The following is a 16,170-nucleotide window of genomic DNA, read 5'->3' as shown; positions in this document are numbered from 1 at the left end:
CCAAAGACGTTAAAAGACGTTTGTTTCAAAACAGAGGTGAAACTAACCATTTTCTATTGTTGATTACTGAAAAACGGAATAAGGTAGAAACAAACTTTTTTTTCTGATGAAAGATGAGAGTCCAATCTTTCATTTGGTAGTATGTGTGTTTCCATAGTCCAAACACATAATTTTCTATGGACCTTGAAAGATCAGTCAAAATGCTTAAAATCGGCTGGCACTGGGGACAACCCGTTTCTGAAAACATCTGGCAGTCAAAGAGTTAAGGTCACGAATGACAGTTTCAAGCCAGAGTTGGTGACTAATAAGGCTTGTAAGCGTAGGTAAAGATTTCAAATGAACATTTCAGGACAGGGTTACCGTTTCAAGTGAGCAATACAAGACAGATTAAGGGTTACAAATTAAAGTTTTAAGTTTAGGTAAAGGTTTCAAATAAAAGTTTTCATGCCAGGGGTATGTTTTGATATAATTGATGAAAGCTTTGGTTAGAGTTTTCAAATTAGAAAGTCAGGGTCATAAAATAGGGTCCCAAGTCATGATGATTAAAAAAAACAAAAAACATTTTAATTAAAAAAAAAAAAATGTTGAGGGAACTCCCAAGGTTAACTCAGTTTTTTCGAAAATTAAAAAAATCCTGAAATCTTAAACTTTCACATTTCTTTGTTTTAATGTTGAACAAAAACAAAAGGTTCAGAAGGTCGCTTGGGTCAGCAGCATCTCTTGTAAAGTTAACTGAAAATCGAAATAAATGAATTTCCCCTGAGATTAAAATGGTTTTCGCTTGACCTTTTATCGGCCGTCAGATTGTGAAAAACGTCCCATGCCGATATTTGTCAAAATGCCCAACATCACCCTGGCCGATTATCGGGCTATTCCTACTTTTTGAGTTAGTGTTTCGTATTCGGCTTGAAGCTTGGGTTTCAACTCAAGCCTAGCTTAGGGTTTCAAATCCATGAGTTCTCTAGGGTTCCATGCCAGAGTAAGGGTCCAAATTTAGGGTTACGAATGTCATTTTTCAACAAAGGGTTCCAGTTTAACTCTTTGACTGCCAGACGTTTTCAGAAAAGGGATGCCGTGGGTGCCAGCCGATTTTAAGCATTTTGACTGATCTTTCAAGGTCCACAGAAAATTATGTGTTTGGACTATGGAAACACACATACTACCAAATGAAAGATTGGACTGTCATCTTTCATCAGAAAAAAAAGTTTGTTTCTACCTTATTCCGTTTTTCAGTAATCAACAATAGAAAATGGTTAGTTTCACCTCTGTTTTGAAAAAAAACGTCTTTTAACGTCTTTGGCACTCCTCCATAGGATTTTACTAAACGTTATTTAACGTTTTTGGCAGTCAAAGAGTTAAACTTAAGGGTTTGTATTTGGTTTGAAGTTAGGGTTTTAAGCCTTTCAAATGAGGGTTTCAAGACGGGGTTCGGATTTTTCGTTGATCCAACATGGTCCTTCCTTGCCCATCCTTTTGCTACCCCCGCGTTTGAAGAGACGCGGGGGTGAGCATCCAGACGGCGGATCACGTTGCCGTGTTGTGACATCCCGCGTCGGAAGACGCTTTGACGGACGCGCCGTGACGCCGGCCCCCCCCCCCCGGGGCACCTCGCCGAAGCCATCCGGCATCTCGCCGCCATTTCCAGTACTCGGCTTCTGTCGGCGTGTCACGCTCCCGACATGACATTAGCTCCGCATCGGCCCTTTTGACCCCAAGTATAAATATAGCGTGTAAGGTAGCTTGAGCGGATGGTGATCGTGATGCACAAAGACAACTGGACTTCTTCTTTGTGTGCTCGCTTACACTTCAGTGCGCTTGAGCGACTCGCCGTTTCCGATGGTGATACTCACCGTCGGCTGTCGGCCAATCAGAGGATGTTTTAGCTCCGCATGATGCGCTGCTAAAGATCCTCATTTGGGAGTAGGGAATGAGTACTCATGCTAAAGTTGACTAATTCCCTTTTTGCTAATTTTTTTTCTCGTTTGAACAATTCGACGTCATTATGAGCTAAAATTAGGCGGGATCATAAACAATCCTCATGAACTTCAGCATAGCAACAGTCGATATTTTCGTCTCGTTTTTGTTCATGGACTAAAATGTCCATAGATTTTAATTCATTTTTTATTGAGGGAAGTACATTTTCGTCTCGTTTTTATTAGTTGAAAATGCATACTGATTCAGTCCCAGTTATTGTTTATTAACTCTTTTACTCCCAGCCATTTTCACTGAAGCAACTCCCTTCGCTCCCGGCTCTTTTACTGGATTTTGACAGATTTTGCAAGGCACACACAATATTCTGTTCTATTGCTATAAAAACATGGAAGCTACCAAAAGAAAGATTAGAGTCTCTTCATTCATCAGGAAAAAAAGTATATTTGTAACTGTTTCCATTTTGCCGCAATCAGCATTAGAATATAGCTCGGTTTCATCATTATTCACAAATCTATTTAGAATTGCGAGTAAATAACTTTTTTCCAACATGGCCATGGTTGATCTCTTTTGCTCTGCTGCCACCTGCTGGTCGTTTGTGTAATAACTACCATTTCTTCAACCATACTTTGCAGTTGAGAGGCTGCATTATAGCCTTCTGTACGCCATAGCACCCAAAAAAATAATACATTTTTTTAAAACGTATAAATACGTCTTTGGGACACTTAAAAAAAGAAAACCTATTTATATGTTTTTGGGAGCAAATGAGTTAATGAGGGTTTTAGTCTAGTTTTAGTCTGGTGAAAAATGTGTGTTGACGAAATTTTGGTTTAGTTTTCATTGACGAAACACTACAGTAGTAAGTGGTACACTTTCCCGTCAAAGGCAATACATGCTCATTGAAAATAATTCGTAACGTGCTCGTATTGCCAAAGTATGTGCTATCAATGTATAGCATTTAGGAAACAAAGCCCTCCAAAAATATATTTTTACCTGTTAAAGGTTACTCCCACCTTCCTTGTAATAATTGTGCGGTGTTGGCAATGTCTGATTTTCATTGGTTTTGATGATTTCTTGTTACTTTTGTTAGGGTCAAGTTAATTCCGTTAGCGCTGCCTTTCATTAACAGAGGGATAGCAACGCATAGTTGACAACCAGGGATGTTGTGACAACTTGCATTAAGTAGCAAAGTCCAAAATCGGGCGGATTACTCACAGTGTCAATGTCATCAAAGTGTGTTTGTGTGTCATAATTTACAGTGACAGCAGTTGACGTTGAGCCTGTTAGCGTTGTTTCTAGGACTTGATTTTTATCCAACGCGCCCCCCCCCCCCGCGCTATAAAGAGTCAGGTTAGCGGCTGCGACCCGTGTTTGTCATTGGCTCGGTCTGTTTAGCAAAGACAAAAAGAACGGTGACTAACAAACGTTGATGCGGAGCGCACCCCCCCGCGCTGCCCGTCACCTCCAGGCTAAGCTACGCTAGCCCGCAGTGGGCCGCCCCCTGTCAAAATTCGGAACCTGTTGCCGGATTGACCTTCCAGTCAACGGTTGCCACTGGCCAGCGTGGCCTCGTGCAAACGATCAAAGACAACAAAAACAAAATGCCAGGACATTACTTGCCACTATTAGGCTGCGATCACGTGACCGCATGGTCCGCTCCATGCAACACAGGAAATCAGTCATTTCAGAAATCGTCTACTCCGTTGCGTCACTTTGCTTCATTTCAGTAATAATAAATCAACTGTTTGACCGCAATTGTTGGCTGTAGCAACTGGATTATGCTTCACATCGGGGTTGCATGATTTTCTCCAGTTGCTCGGTAGCATTTATTCTATTCCTATTTTCTACATAAAATTGTGCAATGCTTCTCACCTGTGTTGCATAGTTTATTCCATGTAACAACGCAGCTAACAAGAAGTCAAGTCCATTGTAACACCTCAAATGTTTGATTGTATTAACTTAACATTTTGGCATCTGGAAAATGCTTCACCTCTGTGTTGCACGATCGAATTCCAGTACCTCAATAACACCGATTCCAGTCCTAACCAGCAAAATGTGCTTTTTACCTCCGACATTTACTGTATAAACCGTGCGCTGCTTCACACCTGTGTTGCATGGGCGACTCGGCTCCGCAACTTCGAAAGCCAATCCTCAGCCAATCCTCAGCCACGCGCTGTGAATTTGCAGCGACTTTTCCGACAAGTTGAGCGTGAAATTTGTCAGAGAGTCTCCAGAAAGCCTTTTCGACACGAGAGGGGAAGATTAGGAGCCACTCCAGCTGCCTTTGGGGGCTGTTCGCTAAAAACTGTTAACTTTGCATTTCAAATCACCAGGGTGGAGGATTCGCCTTTTTTTTAAGCTTTAGGAAAAGCCCCAGAGGAAGGAAACGCTGCATCTTTTTTTATTTCATTTTTTTTTTTACATGCATCACAAAACTTTGTTGTTTACTCACACAATGCGTGGATGCTTTGCACTGTTGGCTTCAAATGTCCGTCCAAGCGTTCGCCGTTTGGAGTCTTGTCTAAACAGTTTGTGGTGCCTGGGAGGCCGGTCTCTTCACATCAAGGCCAAAAACAGTGACTAGCAAAGCAAAAGCTAAAGAAAAAGCAAAATATACTGAGATGAAGTAGTTTAGAGAATCTGACATGTGGTTGCTCCACAATGTTGCTTACAATCATGTTTATGTTCCGGCAGCTACGTGACATATTAGTCTTTCCCGATCGTCCTCATTTGTTGAAATTTGGCTGCATAGCTATTTTTTTCCCTCATTAGAATCTGACGTGGTCGCTCCACAATGTTATGTGCAATCATTTTTAGGTTCTGGGAAATGATGCCATTTATTAATTAAACACAGTCTGTCTTGTTCACTGACATTTTTCTAAATTTTTCCAATTTTCTAAATTCTTGCAATTTTTGGGGATTTCTACACAACAGCAATTTTTGTAGTCGATTCACAGTGTTGTGTCCATCCATGCTTGTGTTCCATGGAAGTACTCACCTTGTTGACCCTCAAGGCTTGCTCGATTTGACCTTTCAGCTTGTTTTAATGGCTATTATTAGCTTGTGTGGGGAAAAAGAGGGTTGGGGGTTCTGCCACTAAAGTCAACCACAAAAATTGGGTGACACAAAAATTTCGACCTCAAAACCTTTTTTATTTTTTTTTATATATTTTTTGGAGCCAATTCTGTGTTTATCATCCTGGCAAAGTAAAAACATGAGGTAACCCCTAAACTTTTTTTTCATGTGTTTCTTATGTGGGAAAAGTCAAAATCAGTAAAAAAAAAAAAAAAGAAGAGAGAAAATTGCCCAGCAGAGCAGAAAAAAATGCGGGTCTGAAAGGGTTGAAGAGTTTAAAAAGTTTGTTCTTTTTGTAGTTTTCATGGGTTTCGATTGGCTAAAAGTAGTCATAGAGCAAAACATACAATGTGATGGAAACAGCATATTGTTGCTATATTGAAATATTTGGAAAATCAGACCAAAGTCCACATCATTGGAAAGTTTCCTCACATCTAAAATTGTTTAAAAAAGTAAGTGAGGTGGACACAAATGGCTAATATAGATGCCAATGTTTTTTTTTTCCCCCCAACCAGGATGTCAATTATGCGACTTTCGGAGTGTTTAAGTGGCGACATCTTATCAAGCCAAATGGAGAAACCCGATAGCGTGTTTCGTCTTTTTTGGGGCGCGATTGTGCGAACTTTGTGTCAAAATGGCCGCTCAGGCCGACGCGCTATCTGCGTGGGCGGATCCCAAAAACGTCTTCCACTCGGCAGAGTCGACTGATTAGCATTTGATTAGTTTCATCACATTCCGCCGGCGTAATTGGTAGAAAATCTACCATGGCGGCGTAATTATTTTGGAGGGGGCCCCCTCGATTTGCATTAACCACAGACGCGCTAACTTTAACGCTAGCTCTGGAGGCCTGAAGAGATTAATGAATAATCGGCACAATTTAAAAGCCATGAAACATTTAAATGAAGTAATGTCTCTTCCTAAAGGGCACAGTGGAGATTTCTCTCCATACATATGCAGAAAAACCCTTGATTTTTTTCCCCCTTTTAATAAACATCAGCGCTAATCAGCCAGGCAAAAATCAGAGTGGAAGCACGTCATGTTTTTTTTTTATTTTTTTATTTTTCCTTCCCTGAGCTATTAAGGCTTCCTCAGGGGCCAACCCTCCGACGTGGATTAGATGGGATTTAGACAAACATGTCGCATGTAGCTCTGACGCTAACAAAACCGCTTTACGCTAATGTCATTGCTAGGTTCCTCACAGCAACGGAGATGCTAAAGGCAGTTAGCGTCACTCCGCCAAAATGTTGCAGACGAACCTCCTAAGAGGTCATAAGTGTAATTAACTCAGATGTTATTGTTAACATGTGGATATTTTAAGTGTTAATGTTTTTTTTTTTCCCCTCTTTCAGTGGACTCATGTGGTCGCTCCGTGGTGTTGTGTGTGTGTGTGTGTGTGTGTGTGTGTGTCCTAGTCTGTTTCTGGGGAACGATGCCACTTATTTGTTCAACCCAGTTTACTTAGTTTCTTTTTAGGTGGTGTAAGTTGTTTGTTTGGCTTTTCCTTAGTGTTTCAGCAGACATTGCCATGTGGTTGTTCCACAATGTCGTGTGCGTCCATGTTCATGTTCCAGGAAGCTAAAAAGATGTATTTGTTCCACAAAATTTGCTTTGGTTCTTGCCGTTCTGTTGGATTTCTCCATAACAATCAATTATTTCCCAATACACTGTCACACGTGGTTGCTCCACAATGTTGAGTGCGTCCGTGTTTTTTGTTACAGGGAGCTAAGCTCCTCATTAAAGACGATGGTTTCAGTATAAAGGGATTGTTTCTGACAAATGTAGTAAAACGTCAACAACCGAACCAGACTGGTGGAAATATGTTGCGCAGCTCCATGGACGTGGAACGCACACAGCAATGTGGAGAGACTCGTTTTTCCGTCGAAATGGCCTGCGGTGTAAATTTCAAAACATCTTGACAGCAGCCACACATTGCACAGCTGATGGGCGGAGGGAAGGACGGCGCAGGGGATAAATGGTTGCGCGGGCTGGAAACGCCACATAACACTTGTGCTGACTCGGGCGGCCCGGCCCGGGAATTGACGCTAAATCACGGAGATTTGCGACGCCCTGCGCGTTTCCAGGGTAGAGCTGCGGCAAACGAGACGCTCGGCCGGACGCCGGCGGCCTCTCAAGGCCGCCAAAATAATAACGTCTCAATCACAGGGCGTCAGGGCTAAAGTATCCGTGGTGTCAGTCTTAATTGTTTTCCGCCCAACGCCATGTATCGGTGTCAGACACGCAGCCCGTCTAAAAAGGGTCTGTCATTAACCTTGGGCGGCCTTATTAGGTTAGCGCCTAAAGACACACACAAAAAAAAAAAAAAAGAGTCAATTAGTAAAAGTTACAGCACAACGGGAACAAAGAGACGAGCTACATTTCAAGATAATTGCCAAACCGGGGCAAGAAAATGTTTGATACCAACATGGACCCACACAACATTGTGGGGCAACATCATTTTATCAAATCTTTTTTCTGGCAAATCTGGCAGAACTATGAAATGTGGAGTGAGTTTATGTCAGCGTCTAATGGGGGGAAAAGGGACGGCTGCAACATAACATTCCTGCAACATAACGTGGGAAAATACACAGTAGACAGACATTTGATCGCTCCACAATGTTTTATGCATCCATGTTAACATTCCCTGGAGCTACAAGACTGACTACTTCTGCCCAGTTGGCCTCAGTTCTTGACACCCGCTGCATTTCTTTATAATGCTTCCTTGCTTTGCCAGTATGTGCTTTTATGTGGTCACTCCATAATGTTGTGTGTATTTGTTCCAGGCAGCAGCATAGCTTACTAATTATACACAGTTCTGCCCATAATAGTCCCCCCCCTTTTTTTTAAATTATTGATTGAATCTACCATCAAAAAAAGGGGAGGAATCTACTAGATTCTGATATGTGGTGGCTCCACAATGTTGTGTGTTTCCATGTTTGTGTTCAAGGGAGCTACAAGACTCGCGCTTGACATTTAACTGCATTCTCTTTAGTAGTCACTTTATTTTTTCCCAGCAGACTCACATATGGTTGCTCCACAATGTTGTGTGTGTCTATTAACTGTTGTCTGTCATTTTGTGTGTCTAGACCCTTGGGCCTTCTTCGGTCTCCACCCCCAGTGCTCCAGTGACGGGTTACAAGCGCATGGTCATCCCCAATCAGCCGCCTCTGACCGCCACCAAGAAGTCCACGCCCAAAGCCCTGGCCCCGGGCGGCTCGTCAACGCTGCCGGCGAAGCTCCAGCCCGTGGCGGCGTCCTACGCCACCGCCTCCACGCCCAGCCAGCCCACCTTCAACGTCCAGGTGCGAGCGGCCCAGCCCAGCCCCCAGCACCCGACCGCCGGCGGGCAGCACTTTACCGGCGGGCAGCAGCCCGCTCGCGGCCCCGCCCAAGTGCAGTACATGCCGGCCCAGGCCAAAGGGCCCGACTTTGCCTACGGGCCACCCCAGCCGGGGTTCTCCCCGGTTGGCCCGGGTGCCTATCAGGAGCAGCAGGCCTACAGGAAAAGCGAGGCTCAACCATACCAGGCGGCGGGACCCAAGAAGACCTACATCACTGATGTGCCGCAAAGTCTGGACCCTTATCCTTCTGGACCGGCCGTTCCGCCAAAGGTAAGAACAGTATCAGAGTGCAGCATCTCTGGCTTGGTATACGAATAGCCATCATCCAATATTCTACCCTTTTCAACCGGCAGCTTTTTTGACGACTATCCCTCCATAACACATAACATGACAGCAAAAATGACATTCAAACAAACATTTCATCGCTGCTACGTGCAAAACACTTAATGTCCATTTTTATTTATTTATATTTGTTTTGGGGATGAAACTGAATGCAGCACTTTCCAAAAATGTAAACATTGGGGGGGGGGACACACGTATTTTTCACATAGCACTGACAATTTGTTTTTAAAAAATGTGTCCGCTCCACAATGTTGCAAGCATCCATGCTTGAGACGAAGGAAATATGCGCCTTACTCGTTCTTGGTTTTGTTCTATAGGTCCCCTGATTTCCAAGTATGTGCAGGCATATACAATATTAACTTGCACAGGAATGCGACAGGAGGGGGGGGGGGGGTGCTGGCGGCCTTTGATTGCGATGCACAGAATAAACTGTTGTTTTAACCTTTATGAATTTTTCAAAGATGGCGTCCGTCGGGGCTATCCATTTGTCTTGCAAGAAAAAAAAAAACAACCGCGACAGTGTTTTTTTTTTTTTTTTTTTCATCATCCCCGCCTCCTTCGCTGTGATTGGTTGCATCGTTCGTGCAAAGATGAAAAGGTTTACGCTTTATTTAGTGTCGGGTGATTTGTTTGTTTTTGGCGTCCAAATGGAAAAGCGCTGTTGGGCTTTTAAACGCCGTTTGTTTGTAATGAACTCCAAAATACGTTAGCAGAAAAGTTTATGATGCTGTTCCATTCCATTTCCAATTTTGCATTATTTGAATTTCATAAAAAAAATAAATAAAAAAAAGTGACTTGTTTGTAGCATGCCGACCGGTGCCAGCAGAGTTTTTAATAGCAGCGCGCGCGTCCGTGCTGAGAATTGTCAAGTACGGTCGTAAGCCGCCGAGACAAACTTGTTGTAATGTGAACAACATCTCTGGAAAGTGAAAGGCCCTGGAGTTCTCCCTTAATTCAAGGATTCCTGTTCAACTCGTTACAAAGCGCCGGCGCCGTCCTGCGGGAGACGTTCATCAAGGACCGTACGTGTTTTACTAAACACAAATTAGACGCGCGAGCCTAATTATATTTGTTCAAAAACAAGAAAATCTACATTTTTTTACTTGAAAGCTCGCTTGGCCCGACGTCCCAGTTTGGCGCCAAAACACAAAAGGTGACGTTTAGTACGTTTGTTTGCCTTTGATGCCACATAAAAGAAAAGGGAAGAATTAATTCAATGCGCTAAAAGCAAATGAGTGCGTTGTATATATTTAGACTTCACTCTCTAAGGTCTCGCTGCTTTGTATTTGTTACCTCCGTCAAGGATGCGAGCTTACGTAGTTGTTCCCCAAAGAAGAAAGATTAAAAGTCAAACTAATGCGTACTGTTATCAAGTATAAAAATAAGATCGTCACTTAACTCTTTGACTGCCAGACATTTTCAGAAAAGGGATGCCGTGGGTGCCAGCCGATTTTAAACATTTTGACTGATCTTTCAAGGTCCATAGAAAATTATGTGTTTGGACTATGGAAACACACATTCTGCCAAAACAAGATTGGACTCTCATCTTCCATCAGAAAAAAAAAGTTTGTTTCTACCTTATTCCGTTTTTGAGTAATCAACAATAGAAAATGGTTAGTTTCACCTGTTTTGAAAAAAAAAACGTCTTTTAACGTCTTTGGCACTCCTCCATAGGATTTTACTAAACGTTATATAACGTTTTTGGCAGTCAAAGAGTTAAATCTTATTGAATACTACAAACAATCATTCAAAACTATGATTTTTTTTTAAATTTTAATTCAACAAAATAAAAATCCAACTTAAGTTTTCGAAAACAAGTTAGAGGAATTTTTTTTTTTATAAAAACAGACAAAAGTGCAATTTCTGCAGAAATTGCTTGGGAATGCTGAAAAGCTTTGAATGCTAAGATTTGAACGCTTGTGCTTAGGAAGTCAATTAAAGGATAAATGACTAAAGTACTCAAATGTGGTCCAAAGCGGACCTTGAACCCAGCTGGCTACTTTGTGGTGGAAAGCAATTGCTCTAACCACTGAGCTAACTTGACTTGTTCTAAATCATGACTAAGAGCATATTTATTTTTGAACGGTGTCATCTGATGCTGTAAGCGAACACGCATTTCACAATTTCATTGAAATTATAATCCGTTTCCTGATATGATAATCAGTTGGTATGCATGCACATCACTTAGCATAATGTTCAGGGATGTCTTTGCAATGTACAGTCGGAGGTGGGATTTGAACCTGCTACCTCCTGGTTACTGGACAAGGCACTTTACCAACTGCACCCTTGAGCAGTGTTTGTATGCATGGAAGTGGGCGCGGGAAGCGGGACTTGGGAATGTTCAATGTCGGTCCCATTGAAAATGGATGGGGAAAAGTTGATATTTTTAGCGTTAAATTGTGCGAAATATACCCCAGGAGGCGGGAATTTTCGAAGCAAGTTGAAATTTCAACGCCGTAAATCGGAAGTATCAGGTAGAAGTTGTTGCACGCCGAATACAAATCACAAAAGCATTCCCACAATCAAAAATTATAAAATAATACCAAAAATATTTGACAAAGAGTACATTTGGAAAAATAATCAAATAAACACCAATATTAATATTTTTAGACGAGATGACTAAATACAATCAAATTCACCCAAAAACGAAATCCATCCATCATGTTTGGTTGGGCCTCCCTCGTCTTCGGCTTCATTTGCGCGCTTCTCGTCTTCTGTCGTTCTTTTTGACAACTCGTATGAGATCTGCTAAATACGCTTGCGCCGGATAATTAAAATTGTCCGCGTTGTGAAAGCGTTTGCTCCCCTAATCATGTCGTGACTCGCGGTTAACCTTGGCAAGCGGCGGTGCGAATTGAACGCCGCCGTTTCTTTCAATGCCGTCTTAGATTAACAGCGACTAAAGAACGTCCGTCCATTAGCTTGATTGATTGACGGGAAATCGGCGGGATGCCGCTTGATGGATGACTTCATTAAAAGATTCACTGTGTGAGTATTCACAAAAGGTTAGGACAAGTTCAGCTCAAACTCATGCGACCCAAATCTTTGCAATTTTTTTTTCTCCATCACAGCGTCCAAAATCAACGTCCAATTTCCACGAATAACCCCCCCCCCCCCCCCCACGCCACTCGCACTCCCCGAAATGGGAACGCCAAGGCTAAGCGGGATGACGACTCGTGTTATTGCCGGCTGAGCTTGAGTGACGGCACTTTTGACAGCAGCGGATTATTATTTCTCAATCACGACCGGCGGCTAATGTCCGCCAGAAGGTCGGCCATGTTGCCGACTGTTTGAGCTGGAGCTGGAAAGTTTTGGGGTCAATTTCCATGGGAAATAAAAACAGAGGAATTTTGGAAATTGTAAGCGTAACTGTAAAATGTTTTTGCCGTAAGCAGACATCCATGAAAAATAATTAAAATCATAAATTCCATCCAGTCTAACATCGTTCTTGCTGTTTCTTAGCATTTGTCCACAATAGCCCCTTTATTTTCCAGTAGAATGTGGCAGGGTCGCTCCACAATGTTGTGTGCGTACGTTTCTCAAAAAACATTCCTTTTTTTTTCTTTTTTTTTTACTGACTCCAGGTTCCAGGTTCGTTTAAGTTCTCGCTGGCTTCCATGTGAAGTAACGGGCCGAGTTGATTGGGTCAGTGGTCAGCCGGCGTAGATCAGTTTGTCACACGCACGCACGCTCGCACGCTCGTAAATAAGCGACCGCTAGCTCGCCGGCTCCCAGACCAACGGCGCGGTCGCTAAATAACGACCTCAATCGATAGCTGCCGTCGGAAAAAAAGATGCTTGGTGGAAAATGCCTTCCGCTCTCTTCTGCAAGCCGCATGACCTAAAGCAGGGTTGGGCAACTGTAAATGCTGTGGGGCGGCCACCATTTTTCATCAGTGCTTTTGGGGAGTCCACAACACATTACTAAACAGATGTATGACAAAAATGCTATTTTGGATAGAGATACAATATGTACATGTGTGCAGAATGTGCTTTTAATATATTTATTTTTTTAAAAATACATTTCACAATGCATGTATAAAAAAAAAAATTGTTTGAAGCTAATAACAAAATAACCTTTTTCTTTTTTCTTTTCTCCAGTGCAAAGGCCTCTTTTGCATAAAAATTACTTTTCAGGGACGGCACACAAAACCGCTGAACAGCAGACCGATATTAAGTGCAGGAAGACATTTTGTGAATCCCCCCCCCCACACACACACACAAAAATTTAACTAAAATTGACGCATATTTGCAGTTAGTTTTTATTTTTCAGCATTAAAAAAAATAACACTTTTTTTTATTTTGTCTGACATTTTTTTTCACCGTTTTCCCCAGTTTTAACTTTAAAATATATATTTTTAATTATTATTTTTTCATTTTATTCATGGCGTCATGAGTCGCACGAGTTTTGATATTCGAACCGCGTTAGCGAAGACGGCGTCACGCAAATAGACAAATTTGATTGGCCGGCCTGTTTTCGTCTTTTCAAGAAAGTGGGTGTGGCTTGCCAGGTTACAACCTCCTGTCCTACAGTGTTACTACCCCATTCTGGGTCCCATCACTTGACTACAGAAACAGCGACCCCTGCTGGCTCATTTTAAGCTACATTTTCATGTCCTTAAGTCTCCTAAAAGACCAAAAAAAAAAAAAAGTTAAGCACGGTTGACAAATCCAACGTGGCAATACAGAGTTTGTCTCTTTTGGTTGGTTTGTTTCGCCTGTCAGGATTATCTCGGCAAAGGAGAGGTGCTCGCGGACATGGATTTCGATTTGTGAATAGTATTTGACGGAAATTTTGTCTGCGTAGAAAATTCTTTGAGTTCAGCTCATGAAAAATGGGAGCAAAAACCAAAGTGTTGTATTTGTAGTTTTGCTCGGTGTATATACACAAAAATGTCAATAAATGAATGAATAAAATAGTATCGAGTATAATTTTTGCTGCACATCATGCATTACTAGAAAGGGGCGGGAATCTTCAGTATTTCCACTTGAAATCCTAAAAATAAATCCCCAAATATTTGAGTACAAATTTCTAATGATATTAAGCGTACACGTCAAATAAGTTCACCTCCGTCCCGACAAGCAACCCGTCAGTTGTTGTTATGTTGTTTGCCTTTTTAATTCTTTTTTTTTTTTTTTTTTTTTCCCCCGCCCCTCCAGATTGCTGGTGGCGGCCCCTCTCTGCACTCAACAGATTTTCAAATATCTGTTTGCAGGCGCATGTGTCACTTCCAAACACATGACCTACTTTTGTACTCACGCACAATCTTACAAACGTGAAAAGGAAAAAAAGAAAGCCCATTCGCGCTCGCTGGCTCGCGTCCGCTACACGTTTGTCTCTTTGCGGGAATCCCGTCTGCACGGGAACACGCGTCCGTTATGGCTTCAGCCTTAATTTTTAATTACGCTACACAGCTGCTCCAGAGTTATGTTTCTATATTTTCTAACCCCGCAACCCCCCCCCCCCTTCCTTTGCACCCCTCAGCATTTAATTGGAGCTGAAAGAGAATGACCTATTTTGTTTGGAGAACATTTATACTTATGTGCTCCTCCTCACGAGGCGGAAGGTGGCCTTGGGGCTGCAAGGCTTCCTTTGGAAGAAAAATACATGTAATGATAATTCAATCACGTCACCATTTAAATTGCCATCTCCGCATGACATCAAGAAACAAAGCAGATTGGATGAAGCTGAGGGGTAGCATAGCGGCCCCAGGTGTGCTACTTCCTAGGAATCAGTTTAGGGAAACGGCAAAAAACCAAGATGGAACAAATAAGTCACTTAACTCCCCAGAATGTAGATATGGGCACACACAACAGTGTGGGGTGATCATATGTCAATCTACTTTAAAAAAAAATAAATCATCAAGAACCCATGGACACCAGGCTAAAAAAACAAAAAAAGTCCCAAACATCAGGTGGGGAAATCGTTGCGTGCATCCAGACATGTTTGACTGCGACACTGACGCTGCGTCAGAAACAATTCGGTGACGGGGTGAAAGGTGGACGATTTGCCGGATTCCGTCACCTGATGCCCAGTAAGACACAAACATGAGATCCTGTCGCTCTTGCTTACCTTTAGTCAGCCATTTTAATTCGTAGCAGCCATTTTGCGGGTCCTTTTGGCCATTTGCAGGACTGAGGACAAAGTCACCCTAGAGATTTAATATGAATACGACCGCATTTGAATTATACAAACTAGACGTACAAAATGTCTATTAACTCATTGACTGGCTGCCATTTTCACTGAAGCAAACCCCTTCACTCCCGACTGTTTTACTGGATTTGGACTGATTTTGCAAGGCCCACAGAATATTGTGTTGTATTGCTATAAAAACATGGAACCAAAAGAAAGATTAGAGTCTGTGGTTTCATCAGGAAAAAAAGTACATTTTCATCTGTTTCCGTTTTGCAGCAATTAGCAATTCAAAAATTTCATCATTATTCTCAAATCTGTTTAAAACTGTGGGGGGGGGAAGCCTTTTTGCAACATTGCTTTGGCTGATCTCTTATACTCTGCTGCCACCTGCTGGCCGTTTTTGTAATAATTGCTTTAAGCTTTCTCTTCAGAGGCTGCATCAAAGCCTTCCGTATGCTCTAGCATGAACCCCCCCCCCCCCCACCATTAAAAAAAAAACATATAAATACGTCTCCGGGAGCATGTCAATATTTAAAATTGAGCGTATTTACACGTTTTTGGGAGCAAATGAGTTAAGAGTAGACCCACAAAAAAAGTCTCAAGAAGCTATCACTGAGAAGACACAGTAAGTCTGCTATTTTTGATTTAAGGCGGACATTTTAGGGTAATTTTGGTGTGACCGTGTGGAAGGGGCTTTTGTACAAGCATAATAGGACCTACTTCAGGTCTACCATTCATGCCGACTATTTGCTATTTTAACTCTTTGACTGCCAAGCGTTTTCAGAAAAGGGATGCTTGTGGGTGCCAGCTGATTTAAGCATTTTGACTGATCTTTCAAGGTCCACAGAAAATTTTGTGTTTGGACTATGGAAACACACATACTACCAAGGCTTTCCTCCACCCGTTTCCCCCCCAAAAAACATAGTTAACGACTTTTAACTCTTTGACTGCCAGACGTTTTCAGAAAAGGGATGCCGTGGGTGCCAGCCGATTTTAAGCATTTTGACTGATCTTTCAAGGTCCATAGAAAATTATGTGTTTGGACTATGGAAACACACATACTGCCAAAACAAGATTGGACTCTCATCTTCCATCGGAAAAAAAAGTTTGTTTCTACCTTATTCCGTTATTGAGTAATCAACAATAGAAAATGGTTAGTTTCACCTGTTTTGAAAAAAAAAACGTCTTTTAACGTCTTTGGCACTCCTCCATAGGGTTTTACTAAACGTTATTAAACGTTTTTGGCAGTCAAAGAGTTAAATGTCATTTCGGACTCACTTTTACCACAGTTACTGTTACATTTTGTTTTAAGACCCCTATTATTTTTACACAAATGCATTTTTCAGTTTTT

At 42.0% G+C, this 16,170-nt stretch overlaps 1 protein-coding gene across 5 annotated transcripts in view; it reads left to right on the top strand.

Annotated features, from left to right (window-relative positions):
* Nucleotides 1-16,170, top strand: part of lpp (LIM domain containing preferred translocation partner in lipoma) — a 117,625-nt gene that overhangs the window by 62,665 nt on the left and 38,790 nt on the right. For all 5 annotated transcript variants that reach the window (XM_077584612.1, XM_077584609.1, XM_077584613.1 and 2 more), the window contains exon 6: nucleotides 8,088-8,612. In XM_077584612.1, the coding sequence (XP_077440738.1) occupies nucleotides 8,088-8,612 (525 nt within the window). The remainder of the gene's footprint in view (nucleotides 1-8,087; nucleotides 8,613-16,170) is intronic.

Source organism: Vanacampus margaritifer, chromosome 13 (genome assembly GCF_051991255.1).
Source record: "Vanacampus margaritifer isolate UIUO_Vmar chromosome 13, RoL_Vmar_1.0, whole genome shotgun sequence".
Classification (NCBI taxonomy): Eukaryota; Metazoa; Chordata; class Actinopteri; order Syngnathiformes; family Syngnathidae; genus Vanacampus; species Vanacampus margaritifer.
The sequence above is the reverse complement of the archived record's forward strand: the minus strand, read 5'-3'. Positions and strand labels throughout refer to the sequence as shown.